This window comes from Crocodylus siamensis, chromosome 11 (genome assembly GCF_052110815.1).
Source record: "Crocodylus siamensis isolate JL-2025a chromosome 11, ASM5211081v1, whole genome shotgun sequence".
Lineage (NCBI taxonomy): Eukaryota > Metazoa > Chordata > Crocodylia > Crocodylidae > Crocodylus > Crocodylus siamensis.
Genome location: NC_143405.1, coordinates 30,229,675 through 30,251,507, shown reverse-complemented (window position 1 = coordinate 30,251,507; position 21,833 = coordinate 30,229,675). Strand labels below are relative to the sequence as shown.

At 48.0% G+C, this 21,833-nt stretch overlaps 1 protein-coding gene across 5 annotated transcripts in view; it reads left to right on the top strand.

Moving 5' to 3' along the window:
* PFKFB4 (6-phosphofructo-2-kinase/fructose-2,6-biphosphatase 4) overlaps positions 1-21,833 on the top strand; it is a 109,232-nt gene that overhangs the window by 32,749 nt on the left and 54,650 nt on the right. For 2 of the 5 annotated variants that reach the window (XM_090022800.1, XM_090022803.1), the window contains exons 1-2: positions 1,269-1,878; positions 19,533-19,649. The exons of 1 other annotated variant lie outside the window; for it this stretch is intronic. In XM_090022800.1, coding sequence (XP_089878926.1) covers positions 1,776-1,878; positions 19,533-19,649 — 220 coding nt within the window. In that variant the 5' untranslated portion in view covers positions 1,269-1,775. Of the gene's footprint in view, positions 1-1,268; positions 1,879-19,532; positions 19,650-21,833 lie in introns of those variants that run through there. 2 more of the 5 variants (XM_090022799.1, XM_090022802.1) reach the window with 2 other exon arrangements.

Below are 21,833 nucleotides of genomic sequence, written 5' to 3'. Positions count from 1 at the left end.
ACTGCTCTCCAAGGTGCTGGGCTGCATGTTGGCGATTGGATCGTTATTGTCCTATGTGACTGGTTAATAAAAGGCAATCAGTACAGGCCAAAAAAATCTTTATCAGTGCACATGTAGTGGAATGCCTTCCCAGTCCCATGTGGCAATCAAGCAAAGCTTAGAAGCATGGGAAATACCGCTAGTAAAACATAGGCTTAGATCATCCCAGACCAGTGGCTGGCTAACATGTTTCTGGACATCCATCACTTCCCTAGGCAGTCTATTCCACTGCCTCACTGTTCCAACAGTGGAGATTTTTTTCCCCGATACCCAATCTAAACCTACTTTGCTGCAACTTCAAGGCCTGGTTTGTGTTCTCCCTGCAGCAAGAGAGAAAAGGTATTCTCTTTCTTCTTTATGGGAGCCCTTCAAGTATTTGAAGTCTGCTATGAAGTCCCCTCAAGTGTCTTTTCTGCAAGCTGGACATATCTAGCTCCTGTAGCCTTTCCTTGTAGGGCTTGCTTTCCAAACCGTTGGGCTAAGAACATACAGTCAAAAAGCCTGAGACTGAATTGATTTAAATTTTTGCAGGTTAGTCTAAGCTGCGTAGATTGAACCAATGAAGTGAACAAAGTCAGCCTGGGCTAAGACTAACCTGCCCACCCTGCAAGGAGAGAGACAAGGCATCTGAAGTGCTGGGGGACTGTGAGTTAACTTGAATCTGGAGGGGATCTGGGACAGAAGTTCACTAAACCTATTTAACCTAAATCAGTTAAGTCTGATGCTGCATCCATCCAGGTTTATTTATCTTAAACTGGATTCATCCATTTTGGAAGCAGTTTATGTGCACTGAACCTAATTTTGTTACAGATTTGAACTGGTTTCCAATCATGTATTCTAGTTTATGTGTAAATTCTGTCATCTTTGTTGCCAGTCTCTGGACCCTCTTTGAGGCAGGGTGAGAACTGTTATGGTTGCTCACTTTCCAGTAGTCTCAAACAATATTTCTCTTTTGCACAGGGTGCGTGCCAACTGTGCTTTTTTAAAAAAAATGGTCTAACATTTAAAATGCAATTACTGGTATTTCCTTAGTGAAGCAGAGGGAGGAGACCTGATCCTCAGCAAGTGCTGAACTGCTGCTTTCTGGACACTGTTGCAGGCTGCCTCTAAGCCACAGCCATGAATACATAAATCGCAGGGCAGGGACAGACGGCTGTCAAAGGGAGGCAGTGGTGCGAAGCTTGCTGCTACAGAGCCCCAGACGAGGGAAGGGAAAAGGCGGTGCTGCGATCACTCTGTGGCCCGGGGCCCAGCTCCGCGCCAGGCTGCAGGGGAAGGGGCGGCGTGCGCAGTGCCTGCCGGCCGAGCGAGCGAGCCGGGGGGCGGACCGGGCCGGGCCGCGGTGGGTGAGAGTGCGGCGCCGGCAGCTGGCAGCAGGCGGCGCCCCGCGGGGGCCGCTGAACCGACACAAAGGGATTTCGTTCAGCCGACCCCGAAGCGAGTTGTCCCGTGCCCGGTTCCGGGCGGGAAAGAAGCGTCGAGGCGGGCTGGGCCGTCGGCTCCAGAGCGGCCACGGGGTTCTCGGCGCTCGCGGGGGGCGGCCGCTTCCCTGCCCGCAGAGGCCTGCGGCCGAACCGGGGCCGCCCCTCGGCGGCGCTGCGACAGCCGCCTTCCTGCGGCCTTGCCGCGCGGCTGCTGAGGGCGGGCCGGGTCGGCCGAGGGGCGGGTGCGGCCCCAGCCCCGGCGACTGGCGTTTCCCGCAGCCGCCGCTGCAGTAGGAGCCGCAGCCGGCCGGCATGGCGGCGTCGCCGGCCCGGGAGCTGACCCAGAACCCGCTGCAGAAGATCTGGGTGCCCTGCGACAACGGGCTGCCGGCCGGGCACAGCGCGCAGCGCGGCGGTGAGCGGGCCGAGTGCGGGGGCAGCCGGGAGCGCTGGTCCACCCGCGCCGGCATAACGGCGGGGCCGGGGCCGCGGAGGGCTCCGAGGTGCCCGGAGACAATGCGGTCGGGGCGGGGGCAGTGCCTGGGGCGAGGCACTCACTGGGGGGTTGCGGGAAGAAGTGCCGGGGGCTTTGCAGGAAAGCGCGGGGCCGGCTGAGTCGAGGAGGGGACATGGAGCACCAGCGGCCGGGTGAGTGCTGTGGTGCGGCGGCTGTGCCGGGCAAGGCGCCGGCCCGCGGAGGCCGAGCTGAGGCGGGGTATGGAGCAGGTACAGTGTTGGCGCGGGGGGGCACCGTTTCAGGTAGAAAACCATTTTTGGGCTGCTTGCAGCTGTGGAAACAAGGCTCCGAATCTATCACCCGTCTCCTGAGGATGGATAAAGTGGTTCATCCACAAGGTCTCTCTCTGGGGCCAAGTTGTGCAGCTTAGGCTGGAAATGTAGAGATTGAATAGATACTGTCAGCATTATCTTAGCTGTCTGCCCTTGGTGCTTTCCTCTTTGTGCTCTGCCACTGCAGGGGGGCTTACAGAATTAATAGTTACACTTGAAAGCAATTCAGAGAGATGGGGGACATTTTTACTTTTTCTAAGAGTACTTTTTGGCCTTGGAATTTGTTAGACTAATTTTTTATAGGTTGGACACAAATATGTTGTGAGGCCTGGTTGCGACATGGTAACCTCTGTCACTCATGGGTCTCCTATAGATGGGGCCAGCTGCTTCTAAAACTGCTGTAAACTTGGACTTCACATGGTTGTGGTGTGCTCTGATAACTTGACAAGTTTTTTTTTGTTTGGTTCCATCTACGCAGGGAAGATGTATTAATGCCATATTCTGCAATAGCTTTAATAATAAACACCATACCCAAATGGTTCCTGGGGGTTTTTTTGTTGTTTTTTTTTTAAGGAGGGGGGGTGGAGGACAGAGAGGGTGAGAGAGTGAGAGCTCTTGTGCCTACTTCCAAAAATATCAAATAAGGTGTATTGTCTGGACAGAAGCATATTATTCAGATGGGTTTCTGTGTTAGTTTGTTTACTAATACACTTAATAGTGAACAGTGGGGATTGTTTGCTATAAACAACAAAAGCAGTGGAAAGGTCTTCCTTTAAGGTTAAGCTTCTCTCTTTTGGCTGGACTGCAGCATCCTTTTTGTTTATTTCATTATAGTTCCTCTCAGTTTAGTTTCTTCGATGTATTTTCATACCACAAATTGCTAAATGTAAAATTACATGTAATACCATGAATCACACAATCACTTAACATAAGTTATAGCTCTTTTTGCAAGGCTATAATTGAGGTTTTGTTAAAAATGGCTGAGTTTAAAAGTGAAATGTTTAATTATACTATCTGTCATATAGTGTAATAGTGTTTGTTCTGAGATCTAGCCAACTAAATTACTAGGCAGTTGGCTACACCATGTTTTAAGTCAGTTGTTAAACACTTACTTATATTGGCTAGGCTATGTAACTTACTTTTTTGTATTAAATTAATTTTATTAAAATGATAAATGAACAATAGAATATAGGGGGGAAGTAAAGTACTAAGATCTAAATCTTACTGCAAAAACCTTTTATGGTTTGGCTGAAGATTGCATGTGCTTTCAAAAGAGAATAACTTATGGGTAGCTTTTAGACAATGTCTCTTTCAGGAAAATGAAAAAGCTCAAAGAAGTTAGTATTTCATGGAGAAAGTAATAGAATTATATATTAGTAATCTATGAACTGGATACCTACAGGATTGTTCTCAACAAAAATAAGTAGTTTCGGCTGGTGAAAAATGTGTTCCAATTTAGATTCTTAGACAGCTTAGAGTTGTTTTGTCCTATTTATTGATAACATTTTTGTAATAGTTTGAAGGATCTTTTGATATAGAGAAACATTCTTAGAAAATTCATTATTGTAGAGATAAGTGCTATTTATGCTCTATGCATGTTTCTACCTTGGCTGGATTTTTAATTTTTTTTTCTGTTTGTTGAGTCTGTCAGTTAAAAATGTTGCAGATAGTAGTCTTACTTAAAACAGCAATTTCTAAATTCTAAAGATGTATGTAAATGTCAAAATGAAATAAACTTTTAGTGGAGTATAGAACAAGGAGAAACTAACTGCTAAAAAGAATTTTAGGCCCTTTTCAAAATTATATAATGGAAGTAGCATAGCTGGATCTTAATGTGTTTTGACTCTCCACAGCATGGTTAATGATCAGTAGAGGTGCACCGATACATTAGTCCATATTGTATTGGCACCGATGAAAGGAAAATGTACATTATTGGCATTCATGTTTTTTTGACTGATGTGGCCGATTAATGTCACTGTTAATTGCTGTGTGCATGTGCAAAGCTGTACCATGCATGTGGTTAGCCTGGCAGCTTAGAAACGGTGTCCAGCTGGTAAGACTGTTGGGGGGGGGAAGGGGTGTCGGGGGGGACAGATCAAGGCCCCTGCAGTGAGGGGGGGAGTGGAGCTGGGGTAGGCACTGCCCAGTCAAGGTGGGGTGTGGGACAGAGCTGCGAGAGGCCCATCTGGGCGGCATGGGTTGGGGGGTGGATCCTGCCGCTACGCACGCCCCAGGGGAGCCATGGGGGGCATGTGCCCCTGGGATCTCTTCGCAGAGTGTGGGCGTGCTGTTGCTATGGGCTCTTCCTGGTGGGGAGGCAGAGCTGGGGCAGTGCTTGAGGTGGGCAGCAGTGGTGCTGGGAGGGGGACTACTGCGAATTCTGGGGTGGCTATGGCTCACCTCCTAGTCCCCACCCTAGCGCTGCTGCTGCCTGCCCTGAGTGCAGACCTGGCCCCAGCCTGGAGTGGCAGCCCACTCACGCACAGACCCAGGGGGCATTCCCCCCATTGCTCCCCCTTGGGGTGCACATAGTGGTGGGATCCCCCTGCTCCCCAGATGAGCCGCACAGCTCTGTCCCATGCTCTGCCCTGGCTGGGCAGCACCTACCCCAGACCTGCTTCCTCCCTCGCTGCAGTGGCCTTGATCTGCCCTCATCCTGCCCCTTCCTGCCCCCACACCAGATTTACCAGCCAGATGCTGCTCTCCAAACTGCTGGGCTGCATATCAGCAATCAAATCGGTATGGCCAATATGGCTTGTTAATGATTGGTCATTGGTATTGGTCCAAAAAATCCTTAGTGCACCCCTTATAATCAGTTAATAACTAATAGCTACGCAATTTAAACATATGCCAGCAGTCTAAGCAGCAGCACTGGTTGTGTTGTCTTCGTCTAAACAGGTGCGAAATCTGTTTTACAGTATAGACCAGCATTGAGGGTTTAGATGAAGATGTTGCAAAACATAGTCTGTTTGGATGAAGATGTTTCATAACTGTAACTTGCGTCTACACCTGCCTCCCAGTCTGTTGCTATTTTCAGAATGGGAGAGGGAAAAGGGAGCGGAGGAAGTTTGGCTTGGGGGTTTTTTCAGCTGGCATCAGAGGGTGGGGCAGGTATATTGGAGGCCTCCCAAAGTTGGGGGGCTCCAATTCACCCTCCCCAGCCTCCAGCACTGGTTGGGGAACTCCTAGAATGAGCTCCCTCTGCTCCCTTCCCCCTCTCCCATTCTGAAAGCAGCATGGGCTGGGAGGGAGGAGGAGCTGTTGCTATGGGAAACCGGCTGCAGGCTGGCAGCCAGTAACTAAATTCCTCTCCCCCTTGGATCCAACAGTGAACTTCTGTTTGGTTTGGGGAACGTTATAACTCAAAATGATTCCTGCTAAGCATTCTGAGTTACAGCAGGGAGCTGTACTTCTATCTGTGCCCAATATTGGCAGTATCTCCCAACTTTAGCATTAGCACATCTCATTCATATGAGAGGTATCACAATCTGATGATAATTATCAGTACTGCACTTATAGCATAGGTAGGCTATTATTGTTTAAACTGATAAAAATGAAAAAATAAAACAAGATTAATGGTTACAGGAAACTGGTAAAATACAAACCGTGGACAGATGTGCTGTTTAAATTGTTGTAAATAGTGAGGGTGCATGACCAAAGAAGTGCTTCAGGAATGCCCCAAATGCTTCAAAAATGACTTGGGGTGGGGGGGTGTGTGTGGAAAGAACATTTTTGAAGTTCTTCCTTTTGAAGCACTGTTCCAGAGCTGGTCTGGGATCTTGTGGCAGTGATGGGGATGCGCAGGCAGGGATGTGCTGGCAGTGGATTGCAGCTCTGCCCCATCTCCTTGCAGTGGTGACAACATGGTTTGGAGCTGGGGCAAAGCTGCAATCTACTGCCTGCATGTCCCTGCCTAGGGCATGCAGGCTGCAGATTGCAGCTCTCCCCTGACTTTGGACCATGCTGTCATTGCTATAAGATCCTAGCCTAGCTCTGGAGTAGCTTTGTGCCCTGTTGAGTGCCCTGCCAGTAGGGGTGGTGCTGTGGGGGTGGGAGTATAGCTACACCAAAATTCCCTGTAGTCCTCTGTAGCCACCCCACCCAACAGTGCCACCACAGCTGCCTGCCCTGCTCCTACCCACAGCACAGCCCCTGCTCCACCCCCCATACCAGGAAGAGGCTGGCATTGCTGCTGCCTGCCAGCGCTGCTGGGGCCAGTCTCCATGGAAACCCTGGCCCTGTGCTGTCACAGCATGGCTGGTGCTGGGGTCTTCATGGAAACTGGCCACAGCCACGCAGGCAGGGGCTGCAGGGAAATGGAATCCACTGCCAGCTGGATCTGCCCCATGGGCTGGACTTTGCCTGCCCTTGCTCTAAAGCAGGGGTAGGCAAAATGGTGGGTCCAGCTGGCAGCCGGACTCCATTTCCCAGCAGCCCCTGTCCACATGACTGGGGCTGGTCTCCATGGAGACCCCAGCCACAGCTGTACTGTGAAAGTGCAAGACTCCTTGCAGTGATGACAGCCTGGTCAGGAGCCAGGGCTATCTGCTGCTTTCATACCTCTGCGCGGAGCACGCAGGCTGCAAATTGCAGCTTGGGACCAAGCTGCCCCTGCTACAAGATCCCAGTGGCTCTGGAGCAGCAAACTGTCCTGCTGGACGCCCTGCCAGGGTGGTTGGGGCTGGTCTCTATGGCAACCCAAGTCTTGCACTGTCACAATGCAGCTGTGGCCATGGAAAGCGGCCCCAACCATGCAGGCGGTTGGGAAATGGAGCACACTGTCGGCTGGATCCAGCCCATGGCCCAGACTTTGCCCACCCCCGCTGTAGAGACTAGGGACATACTCTTCATGCTGCACTGTGCTGGAGATCTGGCATCTGAGATCTGGCGCATCTCCACACGCGAGCTAATGTGAAATGTGCTGTGTTGCATTGCTTGCACTTGTATAAGTTATGAAGTATGTGTCGGCATAGAGGAAATGGCAGCGGTGCACTTCCGAACTAAACCACCTTCGATGTGCTTTAGTTCAAAAGCGGACTGCCACCATTTTCTGTGTGCTGATGTGCATTTTGCCGCTTGTACAACTGCATGCATTGCAGTGCTGGATGCTTTACATGCATGTGTAAAAATGCCCTAGAGGCTGAGAGGCTTCTGGGGATTTTTCTTCTCCAATCTCTCAGGGCTGCTTCATGTCTTTGTGGTCAGTTTTGAAGCTCTCTGGGAGCAGAATTGGGGTATGATTGCACATCTTCATGGCACCAGATTTCAAATGCTTCAGGATTCAGAGCATTTCAAATGCATGTCTATCAGCAGTCTCAGTTGGATTCATAGATGTTTGGGTCAGAAGGGACCTTAGCAGATCATTGAGTCTAACCTCCTGCCTTTGGCAGGAAAGAGCACTGATCTAAAGTAGTAGATGTAAGAATTTGATTTTAATAATGACCCTTTTAAGCTTAAAGTCCTCTATCTTTTGTGTCTTGTCCTTGTTTATCTGTTTTGTAAGTTTTCAAATGTGGCTTTCCTTTTCAGAAGACACATCTGTATTGACTAGACATTCTGTTGTTTTGGGAGTTGATAATAGTTTGTGCATTGCCTTGAGTAATCTTAGTGGGTGCACCCACACATGCAGGCACATGTGCTTGCAGCAGCTCAAATAGAAGTGGTGCAAATTTGAGCCAGGGTGTTTTGCCTTAGTGCACATGCCCAGACATGCACTTTGGTGTGAGGCAAATTGTGCCACTTGGGACAAAATAACCCTGCCTGGCTCCTGCTAGATCTGCAGCCGGGGGGAGCTAGAGCCCAAGGCCAGCAACTGTCCTGGCCCCATAAGTACTAAAAGCTGTCCTGGCAAGTAGCTCAGGGCTACTCACTCTCAGGAGTTTCTGGGGTCATAGACACCCCAGTCTCCTGCCCCTTCTGCTGGCAGAGGGAGACTGTGGTGCACATTACCCTTGAGTGAGCCATGCTGCAGCCCCTCCATCTTTACCTCCAGAACCTCCTTCTGAGGTTCTGGTTGAATTTCACCCCACACCTTTTTGTTTTTGGTCACCCCATCTGCGGCCCTACCAAGTCCTGGGACCTCATGGTCAACCTCCTCCTGACCCTGGCCAAGTGGGCCCTGTACTTGACCAGAAAAGAGACTGTGGCTGGGAACATGCCCAGAGACTGCAGGGCTGCTTTCTTCTCTCTTGTGCGTGCATGTTTCCAGGCAGAGCACCAGTGGGTGGTGTCCACTGGCTCCTTGGATGCCTTTGAGGACTGGCGGGCGCAGCCTGGGGGGGTTCTGCTTAGTGTCCCCTTCAGGCACACTCATTTTCATGTTTTGACCCTTTGACCCTAATGTCATTCCTATCCTGTTTGGTTGCCTTTGTCTCAAGTATTTTGTTGTAGCATTCACCCATTAGCCGCCATACAATAGGGGCTACCAGTTAGCTGGGTGGGCCTTAGGGCCCATAGTATTTAAATGTTATAAATAGACAGGAGCTTCTGGGGTTCAGCCAACTGGTACCTGGGAACACTATCCATTATGCCAGCCGGACTGCTGAAGCAGCCCTGATAGTTCCCTGCACCCTTTACCTGCTGTAGCAGTCTGGTAGTGGTGGGGCTGTTGCCTGGCTATGACCTGCTGCTCACCTGTCAGATCCAGAAGGGAACTGCACAACTAGTAGAGGCATCTGTTCCTCTGAGCCAGCTGCCAGTGGGCCTTTGTGTGGCACTACTGCTGTGTGCCCCTGCCTGGCCATCTGGGCAGCTATCACCCGGAAGTTGTTCGCAGTGTGGGAACTGTCGTACTGTCAGAGTATGTCCTCCTGGCCCCAGGTGGCCAGGAGTTCAGCCACCTCCAGCTGGGTCCAAGGCACCAGCTTTGAGCAGGCTTCTCTGCCTGGGTCCTGCCACTGGCCTCCCTAGCAGGAATTCTGGTGTTCGCTGTTGGAAAACTGAAAAATCCCTGATTTAAAAAAATCCCAAAGTCAATCTGTAAAATACCCCAAAATCCATGTTCTTCCACAATTAAAACATATGACCACTATATAGAGAGAGGGAGAATGAGAGACAGTGATCAGTTGGGCAGTGTTTTATTGATCATCGTAATAAAATGAATTCTAAATACATATGTGTTTTGCTGTTTGCCTTTTGTTTTCTTACCATAGAGCAGTTAAAACTCCCCATGACCCCTTCACTAACCAGGATGTGGGGACAGCCCCTGCAGTGACAGTTCCTGCCAGCAGATCTCTTCCTGTCTGGCAGCTGGGCATGCAGGGTATGTGCTAGAGGGATGTGGGGTTTGCAGAAGGGGGGTGGGGGGGCTGTGGGGTATGTGGGTAGATTGTGAGGGGACTTTGGGGGGGCTGCTCAGAAGGGGTGGGTTCCCTGCTCCCCACAAGCTGCAGCCCCCCCGCACAGCTCACAGACAGGAGTTACAGCCCCCGCAACAGGAGCCACATGGCCCCCACAGGGGCTACCACCCCCCCTGCAGGTCCCGCTTGCCCCACGCACTCCCCCAGACCCCCGAATGGCTGCCTTACCTGGCCCCAGCCTTCCGACACTTTAAAAAATAAAGAAAGAAAAAAGCCCCACACTCACCTACAGTAGAGCTGCCTTCAGGGTCACTGGGGCCATGTGGCAGAGCCTCCCCCCTGCCCCCTCCCATGCAGCATGGGGGTCCATACTACCACTGCCCCATTGTGTGGGTGCAGCCGGGGTCGGCAGGGCACTGCGCAGTTTCGCATGCTGTTGGGCAGCTGGGGCTGCTGCGGCTGTCACCTCGGCCCTGTGCTGTGTTGGGGAGGGGCCTACCAGGAGGCCCAGTAACCTCAATGGCAGTTGCTACTTCTGGTGAATGTGGGGCTTTTTTTTCCTTCTTTTTTTTTTTTTTTAATTGCCAGGATGCTGGGGCTGGGTGAGGCAGTGATCGGGGGTGGGGTGTTTGAGGGGAGTGGGCAGGGGATGGGGATGGGCAGCAATCAGGGACTGGGGGAGCAGGTGGGGCTGGCGGGGTCCTCCCATGGTCCCTCCCCCTTCATCTAGTCCCCCCTGCCCCCTTCTTACAGGCTGGAGCCTGGGTCCAGTTCCCTGCAGCTGGCATGCTGCCTGGGCAAGCAGCATGCTTCAACACCAGGGTGAGAGAGACATAGGCGTGCTCATGTGGATGTGCCCAGTGGGGTGGAAGACACTAGGTCTTATAACTCAGTAGAATTTGATAGAGACACTATTGTTGTTGGCTGCTTGCAGGCATGGGGGAAAAAAACTAAAATGATGCTGTATTTTAAACTTGGTGCACTCCCATGCTGAGCCCAACACAGGCCCAGAAGAGGCAGTGTGTTAGCTGCACCTGGCTTTCTCAATGTCTGTAGAGATCAGTTGCTTTAGTGGGGCTTTTTGGGCACTTTTATCTAATAGCTGATTGAATCAGCTTTAGATAAGTGCCAGAAAGGCCTGCTGAAGTGCCCAGTCTATATAGAGCTGAGTCAAACTAACCTGCTACTGCTTTTGGTAAAGCACATTCCTTCCCAGCCCCCCTGCTCCCTCACATCTGTCAGTGGCCATAGTTTTTAAGTTGAGGGTATTGAAAGGAGTAAAAATCTGTTGAGGTTTAGGTTAGACAAAGGACCAAATGAGTTAACTTAGTGTTAAAAAAAAGAGGGCTTCTAAAATGTTGGATTCACTAAACTGTTTTTGAAATGCATTTAAATGACACTTTGGCTAAAGTAGAGGGCTAACACTACACTGTAGGCAGTAGTTAGTTGTTTATTGATGTAGTCCCCCCAAACAAACAAACAAACCTTTTTTCGTGGTCTGTTTTGAAAGCCTTCTGATAAGTTCTGTGCATCTTGGAGATGACTTAAGATTGAGCATTAACTGGAAACAGTAGAATATATTACAGCTGTACTTTTGAGTATTTTTGGAAAATTTGATTGTTTAGGTTGTAGAACAAAGGTAATAGAAGTCAAGTTTCTTTAAATTGAATTTTTCCAGGACTACTTTTTAATAAAACTGATCCAATATGTTACTTTTTCTTAAAAATTAGAATTTAGAAAGGCAGAACTCTTGTATTGGGTATTCACATAGCACTTTAAACATGTAATTTTTTTTGAAAAAAGAATAAGATGTATTGACAGCTTATTATGAGAGCTCTTTAGGGCGCGCACGTGTGTGTGTGTGTGTGTGTAGTATTTCATTTATTTAGTGTCACATAGGAAATCAGTGAAGGGATTTAAGTGGGGAAAAGGCATAAACCAGGCAGAATAGCTGTAGAGTAGTGATTCTTAAAAGAGATTAGTTCTACACATTCTACCCTGTCTCTTTTGGGAGTATGGGGATGAAGTAAATGAACAGTACCTGCCTGTCTAAATACATTTTTAATGTCAAAGTCTAAAACCTGACCCAAAGTCTAAAGCAGGCAGCAGGAGATTCATAAACTTCAGCTTTGGAACAAGCTGGACATATGGCACCTAAGACAAAGTCTGTTAACTTAACTGAAAACATCATTAATTCATTTTCAGTGTCTGGCTGGGGTGGGATGTGGCAGTAGGCAATTGTTACACAATATATAACCTTGTGGAAAAAACAACCCTCTTCTCTAGTTTCACAAGTTCTTGTCCACTGGAGGGGTATTAAATTCCTTTCAGTAAGGACAGACTGTTCAGTATTCTAGCTTAGCTTTGAAACAGTGCCACAACATATACTTTTGGCTCTAATGTGAAATACAGGCAGTTCTCAATTTACAATGTTTCAGGTTACAACATTTTGCACTTACAACGTTTATAAATTGACACCCTGTTTCAACTTTATGACATCAGTTTCGACCTTACAATGTTCGCCGTGTCGCTCATTTCCATGGAGAACATCTGTCTAAACTTCCTTGGACACTTTAAGAAAGCAGACAAGACTCCAGAAGAACCTACAGCCAAGATTCCTGAGAAGACTCCAGCCAAGAACCGTTGAAAAAGTCCAACTGTGGCAGGACACTGCTTGTGCCTGCTGCTTTAAGGGCCCAGCCAAGCAGCCAGCAGGTGCTTGATTGCGGCGGCCATTTTAGATCTCTGGCCACCCATATAAACAGCATTTTGCTGCTGACAGGCCAGGCAGTAACATTGCCTGGCTGCAAGGCTGTTTAGAACATCCTGGAGGTAATAGCAGGAGTTGTAGGGGATGGCTTGGAGGCTCCTGGCCCTGGGCATGACCTAAAACTGCACTCTGCTGGGAGTGGGTGGCCTGGTAGGGTTCTCAATGGCGTAGGAGTCCCCAGGAAATGCCAGGCCAGTTACCACCCTGGTGAAAGGTGGGCCCCTGGGGCTCTTTAATAACCCTAGCTCCCACAACCTGGTGGGTTACCCCATAGAAGGGTCAGGGAGGTAGACCTGAGAGAGAGAGGGCTATAGACTCAGAAGCCAGTCTTAGAATCCCTCAACTGGTCAATGCTGGGGCCAGGACCAGAAGGGTCAAAGGGCCAGGGCCCCACTGTAATGGACACCCAAGCTGGGAGCCTGGGGTTCTGACTGGCCTGGAGGTGAGGCCAGGGCCAGTGTAGCCAAAGGTCCCAGGGGGACCACACCCATAAGGAGGAACAGATCAGGGAGCTAGGCAGCTGCAAAGGAAGGTGAAGTAGGCTGCCTGAGTGAAGGGATCCAGTTGGGGTCTGAACTGGAGGATTCTGGGGCCTAGTGTGGGGCCGGTGATGTTAACAACTAGTGGATGCCATCTGTGAGGCTTAGGCTATGGTGCAGGGGAGGAACAGAGCCGCAGATAGCGTCCCCTGGCATCAGGGTGAGAAATGGGCAGCCTCTTGCCTAATTAGCATACTAATTAGATTTCATAGATTAGGCCTCCTGCCTAATTAACAAACTAATTCGTTTTAATAGATTTCATAGACATTAGGGCTGGAAGGGACCTCAGAAGATCATAGAGTCCAGTTCCCTGCTCGAAGGGCAGGAAGTCAGCGGGAGTCATAGGATCCCAGCAAGATAAACATCCAATTTACTCTTGAAAGGTGTTCGATGTAGGTGCTTGAACCACCTCCGATGGCAGGCTGTTCCAGACCTTGGGGGCTTGGACAGTAAAGAAATTCTTCCTTATGTCCAGCCTGAAACGGTCTCGCAGTAGTTTCTGACTGTTTGACCTCAGCATCCCTTGGGGCGCTCTGGTGAACAAACGTTCCCCCAGATCCGGTGGTCATCCCTGATAAACCTATAGGTGGCCATCAGATCATCCCTGAGCCTGCGCTTTTACAGGCTAAAGAGCCCCATGGCTCTCAGGCTGTCATCATAAGGTCTGTTTTCCTGACCTCTGATCATGCACGTGGCTCTTCTTTGGACTCTCTCAAGCTTCTCCACATCCTCTTTGAATTGTGGACCCCAAAACTGGATGCAGTACTCCAGCTGCGACCTCACCAAGGCCGAGTACAGTGGGAGAATGACATCCCAGGATTTGCTTGAGAAGCATCTATGGATGCAAGAAGCATAATTAATTACCATCAAGGCATGGCAGGAAAGAAGACAGGTGGTTGACTCAGAACAGGTGGGTGGGGTGTTGGTAGATCGGCCCCGAGAAGGCCTCCTGTTACACCAACCAAGAGCCTCTCAAAAAGTCCAGCAAAATCACCTTGAAGTCCTTCCAAATCAATATGATTACTATTTACAATATAAATGCATTAATGTAGCTATATTAGTCATATAATTGATCGAGTACAAAATTCTGGGGCATTTTTAGTGAAAATAGGGTATCGGGCCTTGGTTCAGGAACCAATCCCCCATTTATAACATTGTTTCTTATGAGAAAATTGGTCCCAAGTTACAATGTTTTGACTTAAGATGCTGTTTTCAGGAACCGATTGTCGTAAGTCTGAGGACTGCCTGTAAATGCATTTTAGTGAAGTAATAGTGTTGCAAATTTCTAAACAATGGCTTGTTACAAATAAAGTAACAACAAAGATTAGTTTTCTGCTGGTTCAGCAGGAGGACAGGTGGTGTTTATATAAAGTACTATCATAAGTCTCTAAGTGTTCTATGGGTTACTTTGAAAAGAAGCTGAATTTGCATTGCTTATTTGGACCTAGACAGATGTAAGACTAGAATAAGATTTTTTTGAAGTCATGTACGTTAACAATACTTGACCTATCAGTGCTAACTTTTGTTCAGAAAACAGAAACCCTTACAGTTTACAGGACATGTTGACCTGAGGCAGCATTGTAAGTATTTCTCTGCAATCAGTTGCTTACCATATTTTGTACGGTTTGCGTGCCAGTGCTTTTCCTGGCTATTTAAAAGTCAAGCTGTGTATTACACGTGCAGAACCTTTAATTTGCTAGTAGGGGTTCACTGATAGAGATTTTTGGGGCCAATACTGATAGCTGATTTTTTTTAAAGGAGGCATATTGTCCAATGCCTATCCCATTTTCAGTGTAGCATGGAGAGCTGCCTCCAGTTGGTAAATCTGTTGTGGTAGGAGGGGAGGGGGGAAGATCAACCCTCCCCCACAGTGAAGGAGGGGGTAGGGCAGGGGCTGCCCAGCGGGGCAGGGTGTGGGATGGAGGTGCAGCTCATAGGGGGGGGATGGCTCCAACCACTGCTTGTACCCTGGCGGGGGGGGGAGTGTGCCCCCTGGATCTGCACAGGGTGAGCAGGCAGGCTGGGGCTGGACTCTTCTCAGCAGTGGCTGGGCTTGGATTGGGGGCTGTGGAGGGGGCTGCAGTCACCTGAGATTTCACTGTAGCTCCTTCCCAATGCCTCTGCCTGTCTGTGGCAGTGCTGGGAGGAAGCTGCCTTCCCCCTGCAAGCCGCGCCTCCATCCCATGCCCCGTGTGGGAGGAGGTGGAGGTTCAGCTGGGAAGAGCCGGGGTTGTGCCGGGCCTGTGGTGGTGGCAGGCCTGGGAGGGAGGTACAGTGAAATTTGGGGTGGTTGCAGCCCCCTGTATAGCTCCTGCTCTGAGCCCAGCCCCTGGTGAGAAGAGCCCAGCTCTAGCCTACAGCTGCAGCTTGCCCCGCACAGATCTGAGGGGCACATGCCCCACCACCCCTCCCTCCTGGGATGCAAGCAACGGTGGGAACTGCTCTCCCCCGATGAGCCGCGCCTCAGTCCCACAGCCTGCCCCTGCCCTTGTCTCCCTCACTGCAAGGGGAGGGGTTGATCTGCCCCCTACCATGCCCCTTCCCCCCCCTCCACTTCCACCACAACGAATTTACCAGCTGGAGGCACCTCTCCATTCTGCCAGGCTCTGCTCCTTGCTGCCTGAGTGCTGTGCTGCAGCTGCATGCATGCACTTACATTTATTGGCCAAATTATGAGCTCCATCGGGCCAATTTCCGGTACAGCCAATTTTCTTTATATTGGTATTAAACCGATATCATACCAATGTATTGGTCCACTTCCATTTGCTAGCCAGAATGACACCTATCTTAAAAGTTGTGGGATCACTTTGATATTTTTCATGGCAATAATGTTGTAACAGTTGTTACCCCTCCTGACTCCCAACAGAGGACTTGCTATAAAGGTTGACAGCAAAATACTGTAACCTCTCCCTCGACCCCCTGCAGTTCCACAAACTCTTTTCCCCCAGTCCCTTCCCTTCTGCAGCTTAGGTTAATTAACATGTTAATTGTGCCATAAAATGTAACATGCCATGATTTAGCCAATTATGATGCAGTAAAACTACAAATCAGCCAGTTGTTCCACATTTAATATTCCATTTAAATGATAGATGTTCCATTCAGTGTGGAACATCTTTGTGGCTGGGTTGTATTATGCTTTAAACTGAATGTGTGGCATGTGCTAGACTCAGGGCTGCTCTGTGCTGGATTCCTGATCCTGAGTTGGGCATTGAGATTGGGCATGGGGTAGATCCAGAGTCTAGGACAGAACAGCTGATCCTAAGAAGCCTCTGTGTCTTGGACCCTGGGTCTGCCCTATGCCTGATCAGTCACAATGCTTAACTGAGTATCTGAACTGGGACCCAGGGCTGCTTTGTGCCTGATCCAAAGCTTCAGCTGAGTTTAGAAATTGCATGTGGGGCAGTTTTGGGGTCCAGGAACCAACCACCCCCTGCCCCTGCACAAGGTCAACTCAGGTATAAAAGTGTTGCTTGCAGTTGGGGTGCACTTATGCTGTTTAAAAGTCTGGGATGTGGGAACCTGAGATCTGGGAGAGCTAGACTGTATACATGGTTTTCAAACCTGAAGCTGCTGTGTGCCTGACTGATTCTCAGCTGAACGTGGGGATAAAGTACAGGGCAGTCCCTGGGGTCTGGGACAAAGTCATCCATTGCCCAATCTTCAGAATCCACTTGGGGCAGCCCAGATCCTGGTTTGGCCCTGGTAGTTGCATAGTTGAAATCTGAGGAATTTTATGACCTGTCCCAGACATGGTCTTTTCTGCCATGCACATGTGTAGTTTTTGAGATGGGGCATCAAATTCCTCAGACTCCAATCACACCATTATTTTAATGCTTTCCAAGGGCCTTGGGGTTAGTAAGGTTAGAAATAGAATGAAGTGGAAAAGTGTGGGGTGATTACCTGTAGCATCCTAGAAGAAAAATGGTGTCTTTTACAGGTTTTTTTCTGTTGTACTTTGATATATTTTACTGACTTGCTAATAGCCTCTTCTAGTGTTTTTATGCAAGACAACTGAAATAAGCAGTAATTGCATAGGACTTAAGAGAGCTGCTGCAAGACAAAACCCCCGAAGTCAGCTTCCTAAAACTAAAGATTATATATAGCGACCTACTGAATTCATGGCAGAAATGGGCTGCGCAACAGCTCCTGTAATCTTGCAGTTTCTCCTGTGTGACCCACCCCCTCGGCAGGGGCCTTGCTGCTCGCTCCTGATCTGCAGGTAGTCAGAAACCCTGATTTTAAATATGGCATCTTTTTTGTCTCCTGGCTGGTCAGTAGCAAGCTGTAAGTTTACTGGGGCCCTTCAGCCTATGAGCAGTCGTTGGAGTGGGGGGAGGGTGGTGCACAGAGGAAGGACTTCTTTTCTTTCTGAATATTGGGAATTATCTTCTGAAGTGGAATTTTCCCCCCATCAAGGAAGACACTTGATGTGCTCACCACATGCAAATGAATTCAGGAGGTCCTAAAACTTTTCTGTTAAGAAACTATGGACCACTTAAATATGTATTTTCTTTTTAGGCAGCATTGTATTATAAACGTGCACTTGTAGCAGTGATGGTTGCAAAGAAGGTACCTAAATTCATGCTACTGTACCCTTTATAAAAGTGGTTCTCAATCTTTCTAGACCTATGGCACCCCTTCATAACTGTTCTGAATTTAGCAACACCTTATTTCAAAACTACATTAATACTATGCATAAACAATAATGTGACTGGAGACGTATTTTTAAACAAAATGGGGAAAAATGCACAAATTACAACAACAGGTCAGATTTTTTAATGCTATGGATTTCTGTTGAAATCTCTGAGTTTATCTTGTACAAACACCTACACATGATTCACACCTAAGAGTGCTAATATTGTATGGCACTCAGTGGCACCCATAAGAGGATCTTGCATCACCCTGGTTGAGACTCACTGCCCATTGAAAGGAATACCTCAAGGTTTTCAGCCCCTAAATTTAACTTGCTTAAATATATATAATTTCATGAGATTGTATCTTTGAATCTGAGACTCCTCTGGGAAATTTATAAACATAGCATTCTAGGTCAGGGGCTGTCAACTGGGAGTACTCAGAAAGGTCTTTAGGGGTAAGTGTGGGTGGGTGGGTGGGGATGGAGTGTGCCTTGGGGCATGGCGGTGGCCTCTCTTCAACATGTTTGCCTCTTACGCAGGGGAGGGGTGCACTGGGAGCCACTGGCCCCACACTGTACATTGCAACACTTCCCTGGCCTCCCACCCCAGCTCACTGTCCTGATTGGCTGCTGGGCTTCCACCCTCAGCCACTAGTTGGTGGTGGTGGCCACTGTGTGTGAGCTGTCCCCCCCTCCCAGCACCGCCACTATGTGCACCCTGGAAGGGCATGGGGGAGCCATGCCCCCGGATCTGCACATAGGGTGGGCTGGGGCTACACCTGGCTGTTCCTGGCAGGGCAGTGGGGGCTGGGCTGCAGCAGCAGCACTGGGAGGGGGTTGGAAGCACTACGGCAACTTCTGGAGTTGCTGCAGCCCCTCCTGTAGCCCCCCTGCCAGCGCCACCACACAGCCCCTGCCAGAAAGAGCCCGGTGCTGTCCTGGCCACAGCCTACTTGGCCCTGCGCCATGCAGAACCTGGGGGTGGTGTAGCAGTGGGAGCTGCCTCACCCCACACAGCTCAGTCCCATGCCCTGGTCGAGCCCCACTCCCTCTCCCACCACTGGGGCAAGCCAGCCCGCCCCATGTGCAGATCTGAGGGCACATGCCCCCCATGCCCTCCCGGGGTATGCGTAGCAGTGGGAGCTGCCATCTCCCCACACCCTCCCAAACAAACCACTTGCGGCTTCATTCCACACCCCGCCCTGCCTGGGCTGCGCAGTGTCTGCCCCAGCCCCGCTGCTTCCTACACCGTGAGGGCCTCAATCTGCCCCCCCCCAACAAAACAAAAAAACAAAACAAAACCAAGAAAAAAAATATAAGGAAGTACAGGACCTGAAACTGAGTCAGAAGGGGTACACTTATTAAAAAAGGTTGAAAACCCCGTTCTAGGTCATTCAGGATTTCAAGCTGTTGATTTGTCTGCTGTTTGGACAACAGCAGTCAACACAAGTGCTGTTTCCAGAGTTGTGTTGGTGTTTGTAGTGGTGAAAGGGATGATTTGGTATGACAAGCAACTCCTAGATATGTACAGCCACAGCAGTCATGTTAATTTGATATTCACTTGTAAAACAGAAAAAGAGATCATGGTCAGGGATGAAGTTTTGCTATTTAGGAAGGCCTAAAAAATCAAATTAAACTCTGTAAACCTCTTTGTATCCTTTCAACCATTCTTTTAAGTGCTAACCTGAGGTGCACAGTATCATAAAATGTTTTTATTTGTTTTGTAGGTGAGTGCAGATCGGTAAGTTTCTTGTCTCTTACACACATAGCACTTACAGATATCCAGAATTGCACTACTCCTACATGCTTGCTGTTGAAACTGTGCACAGTTTTGAAACACAGTCCTTTTGTACCCACTATGTCAGGGAAGATTTTGAATGGCATACACAGAGCACTGACATAGAAAAATCTAGAGTGCATGGGTTGCTTGAACAGCTACTTCTTTAAAGGTATACATATTATAATGTTCTTTTGTTGTTTGAGATTTTGCTTTGTGTCAATATTAATTGTAAACACTTTTTTTATTTTTCTTTCTGTCAGTATGTATGACCAATTGTCCTACGTTGATTGTCATGGTGGGCCTCCCAGCCAGAGGGAAAACCTATATCTCTAAGAAGTTGACACGCTACTTAAACTGGATTGGAGTGCCTACCAAAGGTAGATACTTTGCTCTGCTTTCTTTTATGTTGCAGAGTTTCTTTTGAGATGATTAGCTTTTAAAACATTTTCTCAGTAGGAGTAACGGCTTTTCTCAGTGCTTCTGCTGTTAACTGCCCTTCAGTCAGCAGCTCCTTGGTATCTGATCTGCTTGCATCTATTTCTGTCTATCAAATGCCTGATATTTTTGCTGTGCCCCCCCCCCCTTTCTTTAAATGGATTTATGAATGTATCCTTTTCATCTATCTTCTTATTGTATCTAAAAGAGATTCTTATTTACTGGAGGGTTCTGAGACAGCACTCCTGGAAACAGTTTAAACTTTAGAAGTGAATTGTTGTGTTGGTTACAGGGCTTAAAATGCTTCAAAGTGCCCTCATAGAAACACTGTATCATTTAATTTATGGAGTTGCCAGGGGACTTTACATCAGAAGAAGTGACTCATTCAGATTTTAAAGGACGTAACTTGGAAATTGACAACCTACAGCCCGTGGGCTGGATCTGACCCATGAAGAGCTTCGGTCCACCACAGGCGATCAGTGTCACAGAACTGCACCTTGCCATCTGTTTCCTCCACAGCATTTCCTTCTGCTTCAGAGCCTGCTGCTCTGTTGGGGCTGAGGTTATCCTTGCTGCAGAAGGGCTGGTTATTTTACAGCTGGCTGTTTGGAGTGGGAGAAGGGGTAGAGGTTTGCAGCCTGGAAAAAGGGTAGGTTTGCAAGCTCGAGCCTGCTTCAGCAGAAGGTTGCTGACCTTTGACATAACTTATCATTGGCTGGTATAAGGAACTTGGAGGACTGATGATAGATGCTTTTTTGGAATGAGGAAAAATAGTCTGGTTGATTAGACTACTAGCTTGACACCTTCACTGGTCTAATTCAATATCCTGCTAAACTGCAATTTTTCTATGTGGTCTGGGCAAGTCATATAGGGCCCTGGACCTGAGAACAGAGGTGAGGCGAATTAAGATTTATTATGGCCCTGGGCAAACAAAATTGGAGAGCCCGTCTAAAGGTGCACCAATATATCAGTCACAGATTGTATTGTCACGGATAAAAAGAAAATTAATGTTGTCGGCTTTTTTTTGCCTATGTGGAAGAAATCAAACTTCGCGTTGTGGTTGAATCAGAACTGACAGAGCCAGCTTTTCTTTATTTAGGGCTATACTGTGATCACAGGGAGAATTTCATACAGCAAGAGGAATCGCCCACTTGTCTGTTTCAAAGGATTTCTCAAACTATAAGTTTACAAGTATATTTATACTTAAGACAGAGAGAGAAAAAAATACGACCTTGGACAGTAAATCACTGATCTAACACACACAGACATACAGGCAGTTTACTTAAAGCAGAGTGAAACGTTATGCTAATAGAAATAGTTATCAGTTTCTGGTTTCTCAGAGAGAAAAATAAACTTAACAGCCGTACACAGGGTAATATATCAAGACAAAAACAACGCATGCAGGGTTCCTTATCTCAGAACATTTAACTGCAATATGCAGTATCAGCACCTCTGGTCTCTGTCTGTTTTCTTAGTTAAGTTAGGAGCAGAGTTAAATATTACCACGTTCCTTCCTTATCAAGTTAGATATTTATAGCCATTAGCCTTCTAACTTCTAGTTTTTCTTTCTTTTTACTTTCTGCTATTTCAACATACAAATTATATACTTCGGTTCTGGTTGATGGACTATTCTGCATTTGCTTGGTAGCACATCTTAAGCAACATTGTACTATCATAAATACTAGGCATACTCCAATAAAAATAACAAACAATGTCAACAAACTATGAATGATGATACAGCCTAAGGAACTGAAAATAGAGCTAAACCAAGAACTCAAATTCCAATCATCTGATTCATGCAATTTAGCTGCTGCTTTTAGAATATGTTTACTTAAATCCTGGATTTCTTCTGAATTATCAGGAATATAAGTACAACATTCTTTACCTATTAAAGCACAGACTCTTCCTTTGCTGGCTGGTATATAATCTAATGCAAGTTGGTTTTGCAATGTCATTTGCCTTATTTCCTTCATTTCTGTATTTATTTTATTAAAACTATCAGCAGTAGCATTAGCAATCTTTTTCAGAGATGCTGCAACTTTTTTTATCTCGGACATAGCTAGGTCTGCGCCATAGCTGGGGAACATTATACCCCAAAACCTTTGATTTTTCTGTTATTTCACAAA